The sequence below is a fragment of the Galleria mellonella genome, unplaced genomic scaffold (genome assembly GCF_026898425.1).
Source record: "Galleria mellonella isolate WM207_F2 unplaced genomic scaffold, CSIRO_AGI_GalMel_v1 utg54, whole genome shotgun sequence".
Lineage (NCBI taxonomy): Eukaryota > Metazoa > Arthropoda > Insecta > Lepidoptera > Pyralidae > Galleria > Galleria mellonella.
Window position 1 is genome coordinate 1,911,893 of NW_026442114.1, and position 24,473 is coordinate 1,936,365.

The 24,473-nt window shown below is 34.9% G+C and overlaps 1 protein-coding gene across 2 annotated transcripts in view; it reads right to left on the reverse strand.

Annotated features, from left to right (window-relative positions):
- The window catches only part of LOC113513188 (max dimerization protein 4-like), a 406,434-nt gene that overhangs the window by 59,857 nt on the left and 322,104 nt on the right, over positions 1–24,473 (reverse strand). For both annotated transcript variants that reach the window (XM_052898890.1, XM_052898889.1), the window contains exon 4: positions 22,325–22,439. In XM_052898890.1, the coding sequence (XP_052754850.1) occupies positions 22,325–22,439 (115 nt within the window). The remainder of the gene's footprint in view (positions 1–22,324; positions 22,440–24,473) is intronic.

A 24,473-nucleotide genomic window follows, 5' to 3' on the forward strand; every position in this document is an offset into this window, starting at 1 on the left:
CAAACTTTTTTTCAAATGTTACATTTACTAAAGAACAGTATTTTATTATTAAATAGATGTTGTATCAAAATATAAACAAAAAAATGTTTACCAACTATAAACATTTATTTTTTTATTTTCATAAAATATTATAATAAAAAAATCTCGTGCCACGATGTTTCTGGTCGAACTCCTCAAAAACGGCTAGATCGCTATATTAATGATTTTTTATGTATGTATATTTAGTAGGTATGAGAATAAGTCGTAAAGTATATTTCATACCACTAGGTGATTAGGATGGCCCTATACAGAAAAAAAAATATTTATATGGCAGAACAATATTTGTCGGGTCAACTAGTGTCTTTATAAATTTGAAATTTATATTAAAATATCCTAAGTCGTAAACGATCTATAATCAGTTATCTCAAACAAACAAAAATGCAATACTTTCAATATGGCTTCAGTTTGTTTATTCAATAATGTTCCCCCTACACGTTTCGTTGGTTAACATTATAAGAATTTAAATTAAAAATATTCCATTCCATTTTTAAAATTACATAACCAACGTTACGGTACACGGTTACAAAGTAAAATGATCCTCGTTATATGAATACCAAATACAGCAACGTCTGCGGCTTGTCACTCACAGATACGAGATAAATCCTCGAGCGCCGATAATGGCGATGCGGGAGCGGGTATATTGTACTACGAACACTCGCGAACGACCGAAACGTAATAAAAGCACGTATAGAGAGGTGCTCTTTGAACAAAGGACTGTTCTAAAAAGAAATATACAACCATCAATATTTTGAAAAGAGAATTTGTATTTTTTAACAGCGTATTCTGAAATTGAAAAAATATGTATACTTGTGTGAGAGTGTGTGTGTGTGTGTGTGTGCACGGCAGTCTGGGCTATGTCTTTGGACTACTTGAGTGTTTTTGGCGGGAAATCTAAGACTTTAATTAATATAATAACAAATTGGTATACTTTTGTGGTAATATAAGATTTAACTATGCAAAAAAATGACCATTTCAATTAAGTCAAAATACAGAAGTACCTGATGTAAATATATAAGCGACCCTCGATTTGAAGAACAGCTATTTTCCAAATTAGCTGACTAGTGTACATGATTATCATCAATGTTCCATATACTTACGCGTACAATGTACCTTTTTGTATCTATATTTAATTATTTAATAAATAAGTTTTTGCGTATCAAAAAGATGCAAAAATTATAAAACAAATATCGAAGTTATAAAGGAATCGCTCATAACTTTTTATCACGCAAAATTGTATGAAAAAGTTGTCCCGCTTTTTTCGAAGCATTTGTATGGAGACACTCTATCTATATAATCTAAGGTACCGACATATATGATAGACTCATTCTTATATTTTATTTATTTTATATTTTTATATATGTTTAAATTAATCTAAATAATATACCGTTTACTTATTTCTCGGTTTGCCAAATGGTTGACTGGTAGAGAACACGGTCCAGTGTTAAGTCCGCCAATTGTACATATAATCACACTGTACATTTTAAATAAATATATTTGTAATATAAATTTAAAATTCCATTTATCCTAATGGGTGATAAGCGTGATAGATATGTATGTATAAATGTGAAACCGATTTTTTTTTTGTTTCAGATATGAAATTCTGGTTATATACGAGAAAGGAGATATAGACTACTTCTTGTCTCTGTCAATCAATATATCCTGATCACGCGGACGAAGTCGCGGCGAAATACTAGTAAATTATAAAACAACCATTTCATTGAACTTCACTAGATGTCAATTCTCTTCACCTTAAAAAGAATGATATTAATCACAGTCATAATTAACTTTAGGGCAAGCGTGGATCTTGGGTTACGGAGGTCGGGACCTCTGCTCGCACATAAATATCGACGGCGAACCTAATTAGGATGCCGTTGCAAGGAAAAATGTGGCCAATTAGGATGTCGCCACAGTAATAGTAGAAGCGTAAGCGGGGGCAGATAATAGGCGATACTCAAATTACGTTGCTACGGAAATTTTTCATAAGCATGTGCTTACGAAAAAATTCCGAAATATTACATTTGTAATACATGGCAGTCAATAATGTCTTAAAAGATATAAATAAAAAACATTACGTTCTGAAACAATAAAAAAAAAAACAACGGCATTGAGAAATTTGAATTGAAAAAGTCCTAATAAATTTTGATGTAATTAATATTATGCCAATTTAGGAAACAAAGCTTTCTGAATTATCTCGGGTCTGGATGTTTCAGGTTTAGCCTCCAGGTGTTCGTTTCGTGGTCGTACCGTGCCGTGCATAGCCAGTGATCCCGGCATAGAATAGGCCACCCCTTCCTGTCCCGTGTATTACGTAAGAGCCGACTAAGGGAGAGCTAGGGATGGGCAGCAGCGTCCCTCTTAAAACATCTTTAAAGCCTGACTACGGTTGCCAATCCGTCTGTCAAGCGTGGCAATTACTGGCAAAACCCCCCAAAGGGAGAGCCTTATGTTCAGCAGTGGACAGTTAAGGGCTGATGTGATGATGATGATGTTCGTTCCGTGGTTCTTTATAATAAGAGTAATTTTTTTTTATAATTTTATTTTTTGATTAATAATTTGAGGAGCAGACAATTAGTGCGACTGTTGGCACTCATTATTATAATTATTTTGAAAATAAAAGTGCAAATTTGACTAGTTTCACTAGTTTTACATGAAAAACAGTTTGCTTTTTAATTTTTTTTTATACGACTAGAATGGCAAACAAGCTGACGGCCCACCTGATGGAAAGTGGTAACCGTCGCCTATAGACATGAGCAGTACCGTGGACATAACAGAGTATACTGTTTCGCTCATGATACCCCCCATGCGTTGCCATTCCTGAGGACTCAGGTGTTATTCCTCTGTACCCCGTAAATTTACGCCATATCCCTTCAAACCGAAACACAGCCATGCAAACACAACTGGTTCACGGTAGAAACAGGAATGGGACAGACGTACCCAAGCAATCGACTTTTGTACAAAGTCTCCCTCTGGTAATAAGAATAGTTCAATAATAAAAAGCATACTGTTCAGTCTAAAGTGACCATATTAGCTCCTTACTTCTGTATTTAACAATCCGCTGTCGCTACAGCTTATTCACTGTACTCACATACTCTAGTTACCGCCTTGTTTTTCGTAACTAAGGACTAAAAGTCCACCGGAATATTCCAGACTTATATAATTTGTACTTCCCAGATGAGGGTCAGTGCGCCTCGAGAGCTCAACGAAAGACCAACGAATTTATTCACGAACTTATTTACTCGTCTAGCCCGAAGTGTCCGCCCACAATTTCGACTGATGAAGACTTCATGATTTTAACTGAATTGAAATTTCTAGAAATTAATGATTAAAGAAATCAATAAGCCTTCGTTTATACGTATATTATGCTGCTTCAAATATCGTCAACATATCAGCCCGTGGGTGTCGTAAGAGGCAACTAAGGGAACTTAAAGGTCGAGGGATAGATAGCAGTGTCTCTTAAAACTTCATTAACGCCTAACTGCGGTTGCCAATCCGCTTGCACAGCGTGGCAAATACCCCCCTTATGGGGGATGCCTGTCTTCAGCAGTGGACAGTAAAAGGCTTATATGATGATGACGATGATGGTGATGGATGATAAATAATAAGCTTTAGGATCCAAATATAATCGTACAACTTTTATATAATATCTAGCCATCTCGATTTCAATTTATTTAATTCTTAGATAGATTCGGCAAGACGTGTGCTGAGTCAGTGGTTCTTTGATAGTTTATCTTCGAACGTGTGATTTCAACTTTTTATTTTGCATGACTACCTCCTTAAAATGTTTGTATCTGTTACTTCAAGTTTAATTTAGTTAACTGTAAGTATTAGCGATGTCATATGCATTTAGTTAAATCTTGTTTTTATTTGTGAAAACCAGAGGGAGACTTTGTACAGAAGTCGATTGCTTGGGTACCTCTGTACCATTCGTGTTTCAACCGTGAAGCAGTTGTGTTTGCATGGCTGTGTTTTGGTTTGAAGGGTGGGATATTGCGTGAATTTACTGGGTACAGAGGAATACCACCTGAGTCCTCAGGAATGGCAATGCGTGGGGAGTATCATGGGCGAAACAGTATACTCTGTTATGTCCATGGTACTGCTCATGTCTATAGGCGACGGTTATCACTTTCCATCAGGTGGACCGTCAGCTTGTTTGCCATTGTAAGTTGTATAAAAAAAAACCTTTTTGGCTAGTTTTATGTCTTTACTGTTGTTTTTTATCAAAATTAAGATTATTATCGTTTGGTTTTACTTTAATAAATAATTTAATTAAAACAGCATTATTTTTACGCATATTTTAAATAAAGGCAAATCAATTTAAACCTTAACTTTCTGTAATGCTATAGCCAATAGAATTTATATGTGTACTCGAGTAAGCAATGAGCTGTGGCGATATTGGTGGTGCAACTCAACTTCCGAGGGCCACAGGCTCGTATGTATTATTCAAGAGTGGGCCAGGCTCGCAGCCTTATTCTGGATATATCGAGTACAATTCCAGTAAAGTATTGAGAAGTGTGATCGAACTTATTGTGGATATATCTCTAGTGACTTTTCAAGTGAACTATCGAAACACGTAATAATTTTTTTTTTTCATTATTATTATTTTATCAGTCATTAATTGTACATTGGTGAACATAGGCCTTCCATAAGAGGGGGTTTTACAAGTAATTGTCATGACAGGAGGATCGGCATCTGCAGTTAGGTTTTAGTGATGTTTTAAGAGGGTCACGCTGCTGCCCATCTCTCGGTCATTAAGTTCCTTTAGTCGATACGATACACACAAGAAAGGAAGCGATGGTCAATTCTAAGCTCGGACCATAGGGCAGTAATATAACTTATTTTAGATATATTAAGTTTTTACAGCAAACTATCGAGACGGGACTAACAAAAGGAAATCAGCCTTATTTTGAGCATATGAAAGGATTTTTTACAAATAAACTATTGAAACGAAATAAATAAAATGTAATCAACCTTATACACGGGTACATTAAGTAGTTTTTACAATAAACTATAGAAATGAAAAGAAAGCTGGGTTTTACCCAGCTTTATTCTGCTTACAACGACCGATTTTTACAGCAAACTCTCGAAATGGGACTAAGAAAGTGGAATGACCTTTATTTATTTATTTATTCTTTATTGACTGTATTACAAAATATTTTTTTTCTATATAATTAAGCAATGTAACAAACTAAAAATAATTAGTTTTATCATGGGCATATGGAAAAAAAATTCCAATAAATATATTTATATAATTGGAACGCACATTCCGTAATCTGTTTTTTTTTCAGAGTATTTAGAGAAATATTCAAAAGACTTTAAAAAAGTAGGAGGTTCTCAATTCCGTTGTATTTTTGTATGTTTGTTACGTCATAACTCCGTCAGTTGTAAACCGATTTGCAAAATCCTTTATTTGTCTGAAAGGATATACTTACAGATTAGTTCCATAGAAATTTTATCAAAATTAATCCTGTAATTTAGTTATCAGATCAAAATAACTGGTTTTGTCACATTTGAAGTCTTTTTTTTTGTGGGGCACAATTTTTTATTATTATGGCTAACTATCGAATCTAAAATATCAAAATATAACGAGGGAGACTTTTTACAAAAGTCGTTTGCTTAGGTACCTCTGTTCCATTCCATGTGTTTCAACCGTAAAGCAGTTGTGTTTGCATGGCTGTGTTTCGGTTTGAAGGGTGAGATATGGCGTGAATTTACAGGGTACAGAGGAATAACACCTTAGTAGTCCTTAGGAATAGCAACGCATGGGGGGTATCATGGGCGAAACAGTATACTCTGTTATGTGCATGGTACTGCTCATGTCTACAGGCGACGGTTACCACTTTCCGTCAGGTGGGCCGTCTTGTCTGCCATTCTAAGTTGTATAAAAAAATAATGATCACTTTTATTATTTGACAAAGACACGTTTTTATGCCAATAAAAAAATAGCTTCAATTTACTAAATCACAAACGAATGGAATAGAGACAAAAACACAATAAATCACACCACCGAAAAGAAAAATCACTGAACTTTTCTCAGTTCCTAGACGAATACTGTCGATTCATCGATAAAGCAAATTAGTATCGAATACAGAATAGTGTTGTGCTCGTAAGTCGTCCGTCCGCACGGGATATATTTACGATGCGCGAACCGATATCGTGTTGCGTACGACGAAAAAAGTATTTATGGCAACTATATGAGATAATAAATTTCGCCACCACCCGTAATAGATGGAGCGTGAAACGTTTATTGTACATCGATTGATCAACTCTTAAAATCGAGAGAACGATGAAAATTAATCTAACAATAGTGTTGTCGGGGGAAGGGATTGTTGGTAATGCGGACTACCAGTCCCATTGCTAGCAATATACTCTGTCTGAGCGACCTCCACGTGGTCCTCGCTGGAAACCATCGTGCTGAATTCGAGGTGTATTCATCACGGTGGGCTAACTGACCTGCCTTTTCATTCTCGCCTATCATCGCTCACTGGTGCCTCGCCAGTGTATACCGTTAGCGCTCATGTCTATAGGCACGGTTACCACTTTCCATCAGGTGGGCCGTCAGCTTGTTTGCCATTCTAAGATGTATATAAAAAAGGCGGGGTTACCATTCTCTCTAGTTTATTCATCTAGTTTATTTTGATACACATTTAGAGTATTGTTAAATTGTTTCTAGTTGCGATTTGATATTTTTGGTCGTGGTATACACGTAAAACTAGATATTTACGAGTATTTATTTATTTCGTGAATTTACTGGGTACAGAGGAATAACACCTGAGTCTTCAGGAATGGTAACGCATGGGGGGTATCATGGGCGAAACAGTATACTCTGTTATGTCCATGGTACTGCTCATGTCTATAGGCGACGGTTACCACTTTCCATCAGGTGGGCCGTCAGCTTGCTTGCCATTTTAAGTTGTATAAAAAAAAAACAAAAAAGAATGAATGATAAAAACTACATACAAAATAAGGATCAAAAACAAAACAATATATATACACATATATATATATATATATTGTATCATCATTATTTCAGCCATTATCCGTCCAGGTGCTGGACATAGGCCTCCCCCATATAATGCCATAAGGAACAGTCCTGAGCCACCTGCATCCACTGACTCCCTGCAATGCATTTGAGGTGGTTACTCCATTTAGTGGAGGTTGTCCTGCACTGCGTTTGCTCGTACGAGGTCGCCACACAAAACATTTCTTCCCCATCGGTTGTCGGTTCTTCGAGCTATGTGACCAGCCCATTGCCACTTTATCTTGCTTATCCTTCAGGCTATGTCGGTTACTTTGGTTCCTTTACGGATATCCTCGTTTCGGATTCTATCACGCAAAGAGACTCCGAGAAATGCTCCGAGAATATTGGAGTATAATGCACTCAAGAGTGATACAATTAACAAATAAACAATGACACAATTTCCATCACATCACGTAATTATATTACAATTGTAGGTATCCATACTTAAATTATAAAACGAAAAATTAAAAAATAAATCCAGGATTTTAGTTTTTAAACTTTTTCGTCTCATCATAAGTTGCACGTTCATTGATATTCACGAGGATCCACGGCGAAATCCTCGAACGCCCCCTGTGTATCAAATACTACGCTTTCAATTACAACAGAGGGCGCCCCCTACATATAAAGTTACAGCTCAAAATTGATCCTCAATAGGTACTTTAATCGAGGGATAAACTACATCGCTCCTATTAGTTAGCGGGAGTGTTACACGAATTGTCATATAAATGTATGTATATATATCAATCATATATGACCATATATCTTGTTTATCTCTAAATAGCATAGAACAAAGCTCGCTGTTTGTACGTTTAAATCTTTTAAACTATGCAACGGATTTTAATGCGGTTTTAATCAATAGATAGAGCGAATAGGAAGGTTTATGCGTGTAGTTTAATACTGCTTTGTATTAATTTGTTGAAATATGGTCAGATTATTTTATTCTATTGTGTGTAATTGTAAAAATATGCTATTTTAGCTAAATATTCAAACTGAATATTTAAAAAAAATATTATTCTATATTTTTTCTTTTTTTTATTTCACATCCAATATACTTGTATAATAGCTAGCGTACAGGTATTTAGCATACGCAAAATTGCATAATCTCATTGTCAAATAAAGTTATGTACAAGTTGCGTAAATAATTACCCAACTCTCCCCTCAGCTCTAATACCTAGTTATAAATTCAAGTCAAGCCAACATCAAGATTTACAATTTCTGCGCGCTCTATACAGGGTGGAACAAAAATGATTAGGTTGCTTTTGTGGTTACGGGAATGTTTTGACAGGGGAAATGACATTTTTTTCCTAAAGAAATATCTGTCAGAAAAAGACAAAACAATTAATAATTAGTACAGAAGTTAATGATAAAAATTACAAAGTATTTATACTAATTTGCCTGTGTGTAAAGTCACGACGTGTGTCTGGGAAGTTCCGATATTTTGGCAGTTTTCAATTCTTTGGGAAAAATGTTCACGTTCACTGGTAAATATAAAAAGACAATAGAACAAATTATATTTTCATAATAATGCTGTTACTAACTTAGTAACGTCGACCATCGTGGTTAATTCCTATTTTATTCCCCGGAATGGTCCAACTTATCTGACTTCATCCTCATTGTGTGCCATACATTACTAGTGCCCGGCTATTGTACGCAGTTTACATTGGCGAGTGCACAATTCGTTGCTTTTTAATCAATTAAAAAACCACATAGGATATTAGATGTATCGACAAGCGTTCTTTAGCTTTCTTTCGCCATCTATTGGAACAATTTTTTCTTATCAGAATAAAACTATCCTATCTCTTAAGTTGCAGCAAACAATACTTATTTACATATTAAAAGATTGTGGTTCATAAAAATCACCCTCACTTCAATTGTGAAAAAACCAGTTAATCTAAAAATTTTATTTCCTTACTATCTAATTTAAAAATCTAAGAATTACAGATTGGTCCAAAAGACATTTTTATGGGACCAATTTGTAAGTATATACTTTCAAACAAAGAAAAAAATTTCCAAATCGGTTTATAACTGACTGAGTTATGAGGTAACAAACACAAATAAAAATATAATTGAACCGAGAACCTCCTTCTTTTCAAAGTCAGTTGCAAATTTTAATAAAATCCTTTGAACGTATTCAGAGATTAGCGTAAACGAATACTATTACACGGGATTTTTATGAATTATAATTTTCACTACTATTGTGTCTCATTCCCATGGGAAAATACAAAATTACGCCACGCAAATATCGCGAGAAGTTGCGAATAGCTATCGCGTAAAGTTATGAACAAGTCGCGTAAATAATTACTCAATTTTCCCTTAGCTATAATAGTTGTAAATTCCAGTCAAGGCTACATAGAGATTTACAATTTCCGTGTGAACGGGTCGCAGGGGGAGAGGAAACACCGAGGGCGGGCGGAGGGGAGGGGTGCTAATCGGAAAACTTACTTATTTCGCCGCCCAACGCCTCATAATACATTATAGTTTGGGCGTCTAAGTAATGGTGCTGGCAGATTTGAGGAATAGGTTTTGGTTCATTAAGCATCGGAAGTTAAATATAGCTGTTGTAATGGAAATAAGGCTTAGCCGATTTAGTTATATTCAAATATAATTTATTAATAAATACTTACTAGGGGTGGCCAATTTTTTTTAATTTTTATATATATATATATATATATATTATATATAGGCCTAATGACGAATATGTTAAATGTTACCCGAAAAATAATATTGGAATAATAGACATATATATTTAACATATTCAAAAATAGAAATCCGATCGGAAGGGTAATGACCTTTTTACCGTTCAGAGGAATCCAATATATACAAGTAGATATCGAATCAGTATCTATATTATCCATGTGCATAATATTAATTACCTTAGTAATATTACATTATAAACTATATTATATAGCTAGTTTATAATATAATATTATATTATAAACTAGCTGTATCCAGCGGTTTCGCCCGTGTGAAATAGTAAGTACATAATATGCTATGTTAGGATATAACATAAGGCAAAATATCTTACAATCCATATTTCAAACATATAAAACACAACATAATTTACGAGTAAAATTGTGTTTTAAAATTGTCTAAATCAGTTATTTTAATCTAAAAGCTAAACTACTAAACGAATTTTGATTTATTTACTATGAGACCAATTTGAAAGTACAAACTTTATTACGGACGGAATTATGAGGCAATAAAAAAAAAACAAACGAATTCAGAATCTCCTCCTTTTTTGAAGTTGATTAAGAATAATCACAATGACGCTAGAATAAAAGATGTTTCACACGTACACACTCACACACACATTGTATTATATGAAATATATCTTATAACGGTTCGCTTTATTCGCATTCTAAATTCAATTATTTTGATGCATTACATTGAAAATAATTGAATTTAGAACGTGGAATCACGTGTGCAAAACAGGACGTTGCTTAGCAACAAGCGAGAATTTGCTATGCAATTAAATACGGAAATCGTTACCGTCGCCTGTACATATGAACAGTAACACGCCCATCACAGAATACACTGTGACGCCAAAGGTTTATTTGACGCGTAGACTGATTGTATCTCAGGACCGACATGTTAGGCTTCCGTTCGCTACAATTTAATTGTCATATTCAACATTTTGTAGTGTGGTCCCGGCATAGAATGGACCACCCCTTCCTTTCTTGCGGGTCATAAGAGGCGACTAAGAGAACTTAATGGTCAAAGGATGAGTAGTAGTGTCTTTCTTAACACATCACCAAAGCCTACCTGCGGTTGCCAACCCACCTGCCAAGCGTGGCAACTACTGGCAAAACTCCTCTTAGGGGCGAGATATAGATATTCAGTGGACAGTTAACATATTTATTTATTCTTTATTAAACACATTGCAAAAAAATGTCTGGTAGAAAAGGAGGATTTAATACTATATGTTTCTTTATGCAACTTAGAATGGCAGACAAGCTGACGGCCCACCTGATGGAAAGTGGTAACCGTCGCCTATAGACATAAGCAGTGCCATGGACATAACAGAGTATATATACTGTTTCGCCCATGATACCCCCATGCGTTGCCATTCCTGAGGACTCGGGTGTTATTCCTCTGTACCCTGTAAATTCATTGCTATATCACCACCATTTAAACCGAAATACAGCCATGCAAACACAACTGCTTCACGGTAGAAACACGAATGGAACAGAGGTACTCAAGCAAAGGACTTTTGTACAAAATCTCCCTCTGGTTAATACTATATATAGGGGGGAAAGGGGTTGTTAGCAATGGAGTTTGACAGTCCCATTGCTAGCAATATGCCCTATCAGGTCGACCTCCACGTGGGTCCCCCTGGAAACCATCGTGAACAATTCTTGTTGAATTCGTCACGATGGGCTAAGATGAAGCAGGCCAGTTATGGCCTGCTTCATCCTTACCTATCATCCTTCACTGGTGTCCCGCCGGTGTATACCGATAGCGCTGGTGGGGTTACCATTCCAATATCATCCATAAAAAAAAAAAACAACTGTATATATTACTATATTAACAGGGCTATTATATATTCACATTGTGTATTCCCATAATATACTTGTTACTAACAAGTAAGTGTTAAATAATTAATTATTGTACACAGATACCGTTAGCGTTATTAATCAAGTAAATGAAATGGACAATTACGGTCCGGTCGTAGCATTAACATTCCTAAGTACAACGCATTATAGTTTATTACACGAAACATATTATAATAATTAGTTTATTTAAATGATTTGTAGTTTTTTTTAGGGTTCCGTGCCTCGACAGGAAAAAACGGTACCCTTATAGGATCACTTCATTGTCCGTTCGTCCAATAAATAAATAAATAAATAAATTCGTTCGTCCGTCCGTCTGCCAAGACTCTTTTTTCTTAGAAACACCTGGACTCAGGTCTGCAGTCTCTTAAAGCAGTGAAAAAATAAAACTTTTGGGGAGAAAGGGATTGTTAGCAATGGAGACTGAGAATCCCATTGCTAGCAATATACCCAATCAGGTCGACCTCCTCGCGGTTCTCCCTGGAAACTATCATGGTTAATTCCTGATGAATTCATCATGATGGGCTAACTGGCCTGTATTCATTCTCATCTATCACCCTTCACTGGTGCTCCACCAGCGTATCCCGTTAGCGCAGGCGGGGTTACCATACCATTTTCACCCGTCAAAAAAAAAAAACTTCTAAATCGACGCAATCAAAAGATACGGCCGGTTATATAATATTTAATTTATACTGCATATTTTAATATTCGCAAATAAAATCAAACCCTATAGGGCACTTCCCGTTGATCTAGAATCATGAAATTTGACAAGAAGCAGTATCATACAGCACAAGTAAAGGAAAAATCCGGAAACGGAAATTTGTAGTTACGCACAAAAAAAACTTGATAATTTTGTACGTAACCCTCGTTGCGCGAGTCCGACTCGTAAAGATTAGTAAGAGTTATCGTATCGTTTTAGCCGTTAACTGTCCACTGCTAAACATAGGACTCATTCATAAAGGAAGTATTGTCCGTAGTTGCCACGTTTGGCAAGAAAGTTGACAATAATAGTTAGGATTTGATGATGTTTTAAGAGGGACGCTGCTGCCCATTACTCGATCATTAAGTTCCCTTAGTTGTCTTTTACGACACCCACGGGAAAAATAAAGCCTATTCTATGCTGGGACCACACGGCAAAATGATATAATCAATGTAAGCCATTCCTTAAAATTGATATTTGCATTCATTAAAAGGCTCTCAAATTTTGTTCCTACAATAAATTTATATTATATAAAAAAAAAAAAATTAAATACTTGAAAAAAAAAAGAGAACTACTGTATCTGTACCAACACGTAAACAACTAAAAACGGAATTTAACAAAAAATTTAATCAACTAACCAGTGATATAGTTTTACGCAAAATAATGCTAAGTTCATTAAAATTTCATTAATTTATTTTCAGACACCTTGAGTCCTTTTTTTTTTGTAAAATAGACTATTGATAGATTTAGTATTGAAAATTATTCGATTAAAAAAAATCGTCACTCATTATCTATTCGTAAATCCATCGTCAGTTTCACAAGGAAGGCGTACTACCAAGTTTCGGCTACAGTGGGCGCCACCCTCGCCCGACAAGTAGTAACATAGATAATGGCGGCACAAGGCGGCCACTGCATCAAGCAATCCGGCGATAACACACGAATTACCAGCCTAATGAAAGGATCAGATAGTCGCGGCTCCTGATGCCAGCCCCGGCTAACAGCGGCCGGGGGATCGCTTGCCCCGATATATCAAGGCTTCTAACTTGTAAGTGAATATAGAGTGAATGAACGAGTATACTTTATTTGCATTATACAATATAGGAAATAAGCAAGACAATTTACAAACACAACGATACAATTGTATAAGTACAGTGAGGCGGTCTTGTTGCTGAGAGCAATCTTTTCAAAACAACCTTAGGGTAATGGACTAATTGTTGTACAAGTAGGTATTGTATAATTAAGAAAATTAATAGAATAAATCATTAAGGAAAATAATTATAAGTATTAAATATATATATAAATATAATATGTAATTGTTTATATTTATAATAAGTTTACTATTGTAATCTTTTGGAGGAAACAATAAAGAGTATCTATCTATGAGTATAATAGTCAAATTAAGGAGGGAGAGGGAGACTTTGTACAAAAGTAGATTGCTTGGGTACCTCTGTCCCATTCGTGTTTCTACCATGAAGTAGTTGTGTTTGCATGGCTGTGCTTCGGTTTGATAGGGTGGGGATATGGCGTGAATTTAAAGGGTGTAGAGGAATAACATCTGAGTCCTCAGGAATGGCAACGCATACTATACGCATATATATACTCTGTTACGTCCATGGTACGGCTCATGTCTATAGGCGATGGTTACCACTTTCCATCAGGTGGGCCGTCAGCTTGTTTGCCATTCTAAGTTGTATATATATATATATATATTTGCAGTGTAGTGTGTTAATTACACCATTATTTTATTATCAGCCATTTTTTATGGATGATAATGTAATGGTAACTCCGCCTGCGTTAATGATATACGCTGACGGGGCACCAGTGAAAAATGATAGATGAGAATGAAAAGAGCAGGCCAGTTAGCCCATCGTGATAAATATAACTGGAATTCAGCAGGATGGTTTCCAGGAGGAACCATGTGGAGGTCGATACGCCATGGTATATTACTAGCAATGGGACCTGGTAGTCTGCATTACTAACAATATCTTCCCCCATAATCCGCGATATTATAATTAGTACGTAACGTTGTTTTACCATATACATTATTTCTAGAACTATAAATAAAATAAAAATAAAATTGTGAAAAAATAAACAAAAATATTTAGGGGTGGGTCACCCATATCATTGAGGGGTATGAAAAATAGATGTTGCCCGAATCTCAGACCTACCCGATATGCACACAAAATTTAATAAAAATCGGTAAAGCCGTTTCGGAGAAGTTTAGTAACAAACACCGCGACACGAGAATTTTATATATTAAGATGTATATATATTTACTGAAATTATTTTTACGACAGGAGATAAAATAATCTTTTGTTTAATAAGTTTTTTAATTATAAATTAATTAACACAAAACCTTAATGGTCTAACAACATTATTTATCCTTAATCTATGTTAACATTACAACCGTAACAACTACTTTTATAATGACGTGCAAGTTATTTTCCATTGCGTATTCGTACAACAAATTCTTCGGATATTTCAACATACGAAACGATCCTTGAAAATGAAATATGTAGTTCAAAAGTTGGGTCGTAAATTTGTTTTTTTTTTTTTTTTTGTATCCGCCGTGTATTGCATGACACCACGAAAGCATTTACACGCATTTATCAAAGCGATGCTATTAATTATATGGACGTAAACGTTGCGTTTGGGAACGCACGAACTAAATACGACACTAGCGCCCTCACTAAATGTAACTGTTTTTTTTTATAGGTGAAAATGGAATGGTAACCCCGCTGCGCTAACAGGATACGCTGGCGGACCACCAGTGAAGGGCGATAGATGAGAATGAAAACAGGCCAGTTAGCGCATCATGATGAATTCATCAAGAATTAACTATTATAATTTCCAGGGAGAACCGCGAGGTGGTCGACCTGATTAGGTATATTGCTAGCAATGGGATTCTCAGTCTCCATTGCTAACAATCCCTTTCCCCCGAATGTAATTGTTAGGTTTCTATACGAATTGCAATGAACACTTCCAGTGGCGACTCCTAACAATTATATATCACAAACAGGTTAATAAATATATTGTGGGTAGGGAAAACGGGATAATAATATGAAGAGAATGAATAATATGAAAAGAAAACTTCTAATGGGTTTAAAAAAAAATGTATCATAATAAAATATTAATTAAATACATTTAATCCCATCATATCAGCTATTACCATGCCATAAGAAATTAAATAAAGAAATTTTTTAGTATGATCAGTATAAAATAACTACAGTTTATAACATTACAAATATTCGGAAATATTAATTTGTGTATAACAATTGAAACGCACATAACACGTTTTTAAATTTGGAATAACCATTGATTTTATTCACGCATCATTACGCGTAGATAAAATAAGATCGGATAACGTATCGCAGTCCATCAAGTGATACAGACATGGAGTTATGATTACTAACTTATTAGATATAATATAACTAACACAGACATGATATATGCCCCACTTAACCGTCAAGGGTGGACTAATATCACTGCCGACACAAAATGAGATATTTCATGTCGATTTGTGCAGACATTGATTTATTCAGGCGACAGGGAGTCGATGGAAATGTACGAGTATCACGCAGTGCTGTCTCACAATCGATTATCGTTTAATCGATGGATAATATAGATCAATCGATAATAAGTTTAGAATGATCTGTACATCAATAAGCCTATCTGATTGTATCAATATGAAGCCTCGAAGTATTTACGCCAATATTTTTATTTTTTCAAACTGCCATCGAGTTTGTCTGCACATCTTAAAGATTGACTGGTAAAGAATGTCTATAACATTAAGTCCGCCTTTTGTACTATTTATTTGATTGACCATATTTTATTGGGTGTATTACTTGTGTATATTTTATTGGTCAATAAAGTTTAAATAAATAAATGTCGTTCAATAGATTATAATCGATCGTAGTATATAGTATTATCGACAGTCTTGATTATATTAAATCAAAAAGTTTTTATCTAACGTTTTCTTCACTTTGGTATGCTATAAAAATAAAAAAAAAAAAAAATAAGAGATTCCACATTTAAATTTCCCTCCATATTTTTTGTGAGGCGGGAATATTTCTGCTCCGAGATTTTGTATAACTACTTTTTATAGATGTAAAAATTATTATTTTAAACTTTATGGTAAAGAGACAAGCACTGTTTTTAGAAATTATACAATTATGCGGTTGCGGGAAAATATGTGTAGACTAATAATGTAAAATATTTTGTATAATTGAAATATTGTAAAACATAATTATTATTTAATATAAAATTTTAATATATTATAAAATAAATAAATTATAATTAATTTATTAATAGAATTAAAGCTTAAGTATTCGAACTTAACATTTAAAGTTCCAAATCTTACGTGAGTTAGACCCACTAAAAAAAATACGTATTCCATTTTCAAAATCCCTATTAAATAACTGGACATTCTCTATAAAAGGGCATCAGTGATCGAATTTCCACAGAATAAACGACTTCAATCACATCCGATAACGTTATGACAGTGTATGCGGGTATCTTTCTTTGGTATCTGTACGGTCAGCAGCGTCATGGTTAATGTGACGTGCAAAACGAATGACCGTCCGGGTGTACAGCTCCCGGCCCGGTCCTGTTATCCGTGCTCGACAGATAAATGCTTGATATGTATCAAATGAATTTCGTTATCGGAGGAATCGTGGAACGACTATAAGTAGGGGGTGAATACAAGTTAAAAAATAATAAAATTAATTATATAAATTCATATTAAATACAACAATAACCGATGGGGAAGAAGGTTATTAAGTGACGGCCCCGTACGGGCAAATACAGTGTAAGATAACCCCTCACTAGATGGAGTGACGATCTCAAATGCATTGCAGGGAGTTTTTTTTTATACAACTTAGAATGGCAAACAAGCTGACGGCCCACCTGATGAAAAGTGGTAACCGTCGCCTATAGACATGAGTAAGTGGATGCAGGTGGCTCTGGACTGTTCTTTATGGCAGTCTATGGGAGAGGCCTATGTCCAGCAGTGGACGGATAATGGCTGAAATGATGATGACGAATTATGATATCAAATACAAGTAATATCTTTTTTTTTCAAGTTTGGAAATATTATTTTCATTAATTTATTTTTTATTTTTTGGACTAACAAAACCTCAGTTTGTCAAATTTAAATTTAAGCATTTTGAACAGTCATTCTTTCATGTTTTACCGCCCATTCGGTATACATTTTCAATTGAGAAGAACGGGGTCTTGGCTGCAAAAAGATGGTAGGTGAGAATGTGAAGGCAGGGACAATCAGCCTATCGTGATGAATACACCTGGAATTCAACACGATGGCATACATGGGGGACCACGTGGAGATTAACCTGTTAAGGTATATTACTGGCAATGGGATTGGTAGCCCCTATTACTAACAATCCCTCCCCCCCCCCCTGGTACAATGTCTTTGGTCCCGAACGGTCATATAATATTTGTCTGTTTATGTCCTTTGGAAGACTGGGCCTCTAGAAAAATGGTAAACGAATTCGTCGATGGAATCAACATCGCTGGCGAGCCCGTAAGAAAGATTTTTTTATACAACTTAGAATGGCAAACAAGCTGACGGCCCACCTGATGGAAAGTGGTAACCGTCGCCTATAGATATGAGCAGTACCGTGGACATAACAAAGTATACTGTTTCGCCCATGATACACCCCATGCGTTGCCATTCCTGAGGACACAGGTGTTATTCCTCTGTACCCTGGAAATTCACGCCATATCCCACCCTTTAAACCGAAACATAGCCATGCAAACACAACTGCTTCACAGTAGAAACACGAATGGGCTAGAGGTACCTAAGCAATTGACTTTTGTACAAAGTCTCCCTCTAGAATGAGATAGCAATGCCGGATGACTCGTGGACTCGCTAGCCATGTCGATTCCATCGACGAATTCGCTTGCCACTTGTCTAGAGGGCCTGGTATAAAATAGTTAGACTGTGGTATACGTATAGTGTGGTAACAGCTCTCGGTACAATGGCTCGGTGACGAATGCGCGCCGCGTCCGGCGTGTCCGGCCATCTCTCATACCGCTCGGACGCCCGCATACAATCGCTTTATGCATTCCGAATCGTGGAGCTACACTAGTGGCGTATGATAATGTTTGTCTCGCTATAAATTTGTCTATGTCCGTCTGATGTGGATTTATACAACACTAGCACTCCGTCCAGGCTTCGCACGGGTAGATACAATAGATAGGAATATAAATTAGTATTTTATTTTAGTTTTAATTGACAATTTTTTTAAGACTTTCGGTTGCATTTTTATAATTTTCTTACGGATCTCAAATTTATTTAAAAAATATACAGCCTTAGATTTTATAAATGGAGTGTTTCCATACAAATGCATCGAAAAAAAACGGGTCAACTTTTTCATACAATTTTGCATGATAAATAGTTATGAGTGATTCCTTTATAATTTAAGCATTTTTTGCGTAAACACAAATTTTATTTATTAAATAATACGTCAAGATACATTTAATACGTAAGTATATATGTATGTAGAACATTGATTAAAAAACGAGTCAACTAATTTGACAATTAGCTGACAAAAAGTTGACCCGTTTTTAAGAGTCGAGGCTCTATCTATATAATCTACGTATATAGCCTATATTCTTTCCTATACTTCCTTTCCCATGGATGTCGTATGAGGTGACTAAGGGAGGGCGAGGTATGGGCAGTAGCGTCTCTCTTAAATCATCTCTAAAAGCCCAACTGCGGTTCCTAACCCGCCTGCCAAGCGTGGCAGGCACTGGCAAAACTCCCCTTACAGGAAAAGCTGATGTCCAGCAGCGGACAGATAATGGCTGAAATAATAATAAAATATAGCCTATATTAGTCGCTGGTAATACTGTTTTCTATAGGTGGAAGATGTTTTATAATTGACCAAGTAGTAAAGTATTAACGTATCCAATATTAAGATCTTTAAAATATTAATATAGACAATACTGGCTTAAATAAAAAAAAAAGTCTGTAAGAGATCGCCCTAGCGATAAGACCGCCTTTTGTACCTTTATGTGTATATTTCAATCTGTATTTATGTTACTGTATTTCACTTGAATTATTCAATTGTCATTTTATATTTTTGTTTATGGTGCAATAAATAAATAAATAATATGCTTTTAAGTGATCTATTAGTGAAACTAAAGACTTTCACCACAAAAAAATTAATTGAAAAACGAACAAAAATAATAGAAGCGTTCTTAACGAAGTAAGGTTGTACTTATGTCATTTAAAAAAAATTACATATGTAAAACCCTTTATATAATAAGTTATTTCATAGTGTTTGATATGACTTTCAAATCGATTTATTTAATTCGAATAATCGTAATTCTACTGTATATGCTTGTTAACAATACTAAAGATATCAGCTACTTAAATATTGAGTTCATTACAAAACAACTCTTCCGTGCCAACCCTGAGCGGGGACAAAGGCGCAGACATTCCATCACGAAACCATCACAATCCAGAGTAATGGCACAACAGAAACATTCGCATGCAAAAAAAATGATATAACGAACGCTAAACAGGAAACCTGTCCGCGACATCAAACTGTGCTGACAAAGCATTTTCCATTACCACTGAAAGCATACGCAACTTAAAAAAGCGCCTCCGGTGAGTGGCGGTCCCGAAGGGTCTGGGGGGTTGGGGGATGAGATGGAGGGGGGGAGAGGTCAGGAAGTGGCGGGCCGGAAACGGCGCCGGGCGGAAGCGCGCGAACCCTTTACGTCCTTTGTTTATGGAAGGCTCACCCAACTATTGCGCGGAACGGGAAGCCGTCCGCTCGACAGCGACACTGACTGCTCAAGAAGTTCCCCTTTGTGGTCCCGAAACGGTGGCTCTCCTTAGAAAATATTCGAATAATTTTCCGTATTGATTTGTTTTCAATTAAAACTTAGCGAAAACTTAGCGGCGAATAGATTTTGTTGCCGAATTGTTAAATAAAGTTCGTACTTAATATATAGAGAAGGCATATTATCTGACATCAGATAATGATATACTTCTAAAGCAAATATATATATATATATATATATATATATATATATATATATATATATATATATATATATATATATATATATATATATATATATATATATATATTTAATAAAATAATATTCTTTAAATAAATAGTTGTATTGACCTACTAGAAACATAATATCTCACAATGAGATAATAGCCTATAACATCTGTAAAATTATAAACAGCTGCAGTGACCAGGTCGATATTAATTTTGATACTCCAATTGTTTTTGTACGAAATATCTATAAATATATAAAATGAGTCGTGCTGCTTATGGATATGGTGGCTTTAGTTGTTAGTTGTTAAGCATTTAATAATAGATGTAAGCTATATATATATTTCTCTGTACTTATTGTTATACATGTATCAATATATGCTGTGTTTGCCTATAAACAATTGTTACACTTAGTTCTAAGCTCCATAATTGTATATATATTTACATTATTTTGTGAAAACAATTGTTGGTAAACCTAAATAAATAAATAACAAAAATAAATAAACATTTATAAATTACTATCTATGATTAAAAAGTCGGATGTCTTACGCAAAACCAATCGTCGCTCCAGCTACTTCACCTACCAAAGAACGTCACAAATCATTCTGAAATCACAGATAGTCGCTACGACATAAGAAAAAATATAATATAACGAAAAATTTAACGGAACTTAATGGTCCAGAGATGGGTAGCAGTGTTCTTATCACAAAAGGCTAATTGGGGTTGCCAACTCAATAGTGGGCAGTAAGACAATGACGATATCGCACGATTGTAATGTTTTATTAATCGTTTGTATTACGCAAATTTGTGAATTATTTTAGGAAAATAATAAAAGGCTTATTCGCTTCAACTCGGAATTAGCGCCTCAAAATTAATACTGTCTGAAAAGAAACGCCGACAGCAAGTCGACCGTGTAACTTCTTTTAAAACCATTTATCTTTTTAATAACTTTTTAAGCGACTTTAAAATGGAGGCAGTTCTCAATTCGTCTGCATTTTTTGTGTCTTCGTTATGCCCAATTTTGAACTGTTTTTTTTTTTATGAAAGGCTCTAAAGTACCCGTAACAACCCGTAACGTGTATGAATAGATTGATAAATGTGGAGGAAGCGAAAGAAATCTGTTTGAATTGGAGTATTTGGCGTTTCATTACTTCTGCCCACCCAAATGGGAGACAGGTGTGATAGATATGTATGTTCCTCGAATGACCTCGGTCTCATGATCATGATAGGAAGTGATTGAAATTGAAGATAGATTTTGTAAACTCATAAACAGTCTACTACTATTACTAAGGGCTACATGGTCAAAGTGGACGCAGAGGCAAAAAAAAAAAGAGAAAGAGAGAGAGAGAGAGAGAGAGAGAGAGAGAGAGAGAGAGAGAGAGAGAGAGAGAGAGAGAGAGAGAGAGAGAGAGAGAGAAGAATAGAAATGAGAGAGAGAGAAAGAGGGAATGTTCCTATCGTTTGCTGTACGTATGATGTAGAAAAGAGAAAACAATATACATTATAAAAAGTTTTGTAAGAAGAAATTGAAAATAGGACTAAATCGTAGAACTGTATCGATATAATCTTTCCTACATCCAATTGTGTCTCATATAGGGCGAAACCTTCAATATTAAGATACTTAATAGTACACTATAGAGAATAATATATATAGAATAGTAGGCAGTAGAACAAAACGGACAAAAAAGTCCGTTTTGTTCTACTGCCTATAATGTGATAGGACTAAATCGTAGAACTAAATGGATATAATCTTTCCTACATCCAATTTTGTCTTAGATAGGGCGAAAAAGTACTTAATAGTAGTAGAAGTAAACGGACAAAAAAATACGTTTAGTTCTACTGCCTGTAATGTGATAGGACTAAATCGTAGAACTATATGAATATAATGTTTCCCACATGCAATTTGGTCTCAAATAGGGCAAAAGCTTTAATATCAAAGTACTTAATCCCTATACGTACAAAACAATGAAGTGTTCGTTACCTTTATAAATCTTTTGGCCTTTGTTAATAATCCTAATGTGGTGTGTCGTGGTGCTTCGGGGCCTAGTGGTACCATGTCCTTTAATTTTTCCAAGCAGCTTCTAAGGTGTGCTCTCCTGCAACAAACAGACGAAACATTTTAATTGTGAAATTAAATCGTAATATGAATCGTATTTATTTTTACAATTCAGAATGGAAAAACAGCTGATGCTTTCTAAATTAAAAAAGATGGCGGTCCTAAACTAATTTTGTAAAATTCCTTTATTTAACCTTAAAATATCTGTAGATTATAATTTTTTAAGTTAAATGATATTGAACTCCGTATTAAAACCTATTATTACATGTATTGCATTTCCATATTTAGAAATAACAGGATCTTCATCATGCCTCCAATCAAACTGTTTATAATTACTCCTCTCCATCCAAAGGTTGCCTGGAAGAGATCGCTTTTAGCGATAAGGTCGCCCATTGTTTTCTCATTGTGATTATTTCTTGTAATTGTTTATATCTAGAATAAGATTACTATTGTAATCTTTTAGAGGAAACAAAGAGTATCTATCTATCTATCTATCTAAAACCCGTATATAATATGTGCTCCAGAAAAAACATCCAGGTGTGGAGAGCAATTTTCAAAAAGAAGGTTGTTCCCAATTCGATTATATTCTTTTTTATGTTTGTTACCTCATAACTACAACATTTTTTTTTTTTTTAATTTAAAAGAATTTTTTCTATAAAGATTGGTTCTATGGAAGTTCTATTTAGTTTAGTTTTTAAATTAAAATAACTGGTAATGCCACAATTGAAGTCAGTTTTTCATAGTGGAACACAATCTTATTATGTTTTATATTATCTAAAGATATTATGTATATATATATATATATATATATATATATATATATATATATATATATATATATATATATATATATATATATATAATGTACATACGACACGAATAAATAAAGGTATTGTCCGGCCGGATGCCATTTGTCTGGCTCGTGCCGAAGGTCGCCTCTATTTCTCTCAGCCTTCGGACCTAAATTGTGTTTCTTATTTATTTGTATGTTCTTCGCAAGAATTGGCTTGCTACTGCCGTCTAATTTTTTAGGTAAAACTAGTTTATTACAAGATGGAGAAAAGTAATTCATTACACGTCTACCGAAGGTCAGGATAACATAGATTATAAATTTATGTTTATTTTTTTGGTATTCAGAGATATTCTTGACAAATTTTTTTTCGGTAAGTGACTACCGCCGCCCATGATCACCCACAACACCAACAGCATTGCAGGTGTGCTGCCGGCCTCTTAAAAAGGAATATAAACTAATATTGTAAACATCAACGCAGCACTAAGGGGTAAGAAACACGGGATTTTATTTATTAAAATCTCTATTTTGTTCTTTTTTTTTTATGACACTTAGAAAGGCAAATAAGCTGACGGCTCACCTGATGGAAAGTGATAATCGTCGCCTATAGACATCAGCAGTAATATGGATATAACAGAGTATACTGTTTCGACCATGATACCCCCCGTTATATTGCATTAAACAAAGTCAATTTCCGTCGTCTGTACGCTTAGGTCTTTTAAACTACGCAACGGATTTTATTGTAATTTTTATCAATAGATACGAGTGATCCAAGAGGAAGGTTTATATGTATAAATTAATAATCATCATCATCATTTCAGCCATTATCCGTCCACTGCTGGACATAGGCCTCCCCCATAGACTGCCATAAGGAACGGTCCTGAGCCACCTGCATCCACTGACTCTCTGCAATGCATTCGAGGTTGACGACCTACACTGCGTTTGCCCGTCCGGTTCGTCACACGAACCTTTTTCTTTTAATATTTTAATATTTATTATTTATTGTTTTATCCAGTCTAATATTGTTTTGTGTTAATTTGTTGAAACATGATAATAATTGTTCAAGATGTCGGAAGAAACCAAATCGACTGAGAGTTTTCATACAATTGTAATATCATTCGTTTAATGTACTACACAATGACACCACATTGTTTGTACGTTGCACCCATGCGAAGCCGGGGCGAGATGTTAGTAAAAATAAAAAGAAACATGCTGATGGACCATCTAATAGAAAATAAAAACCATTATCTATGTTAAAATGATTTGAATAATAAATAATAATAG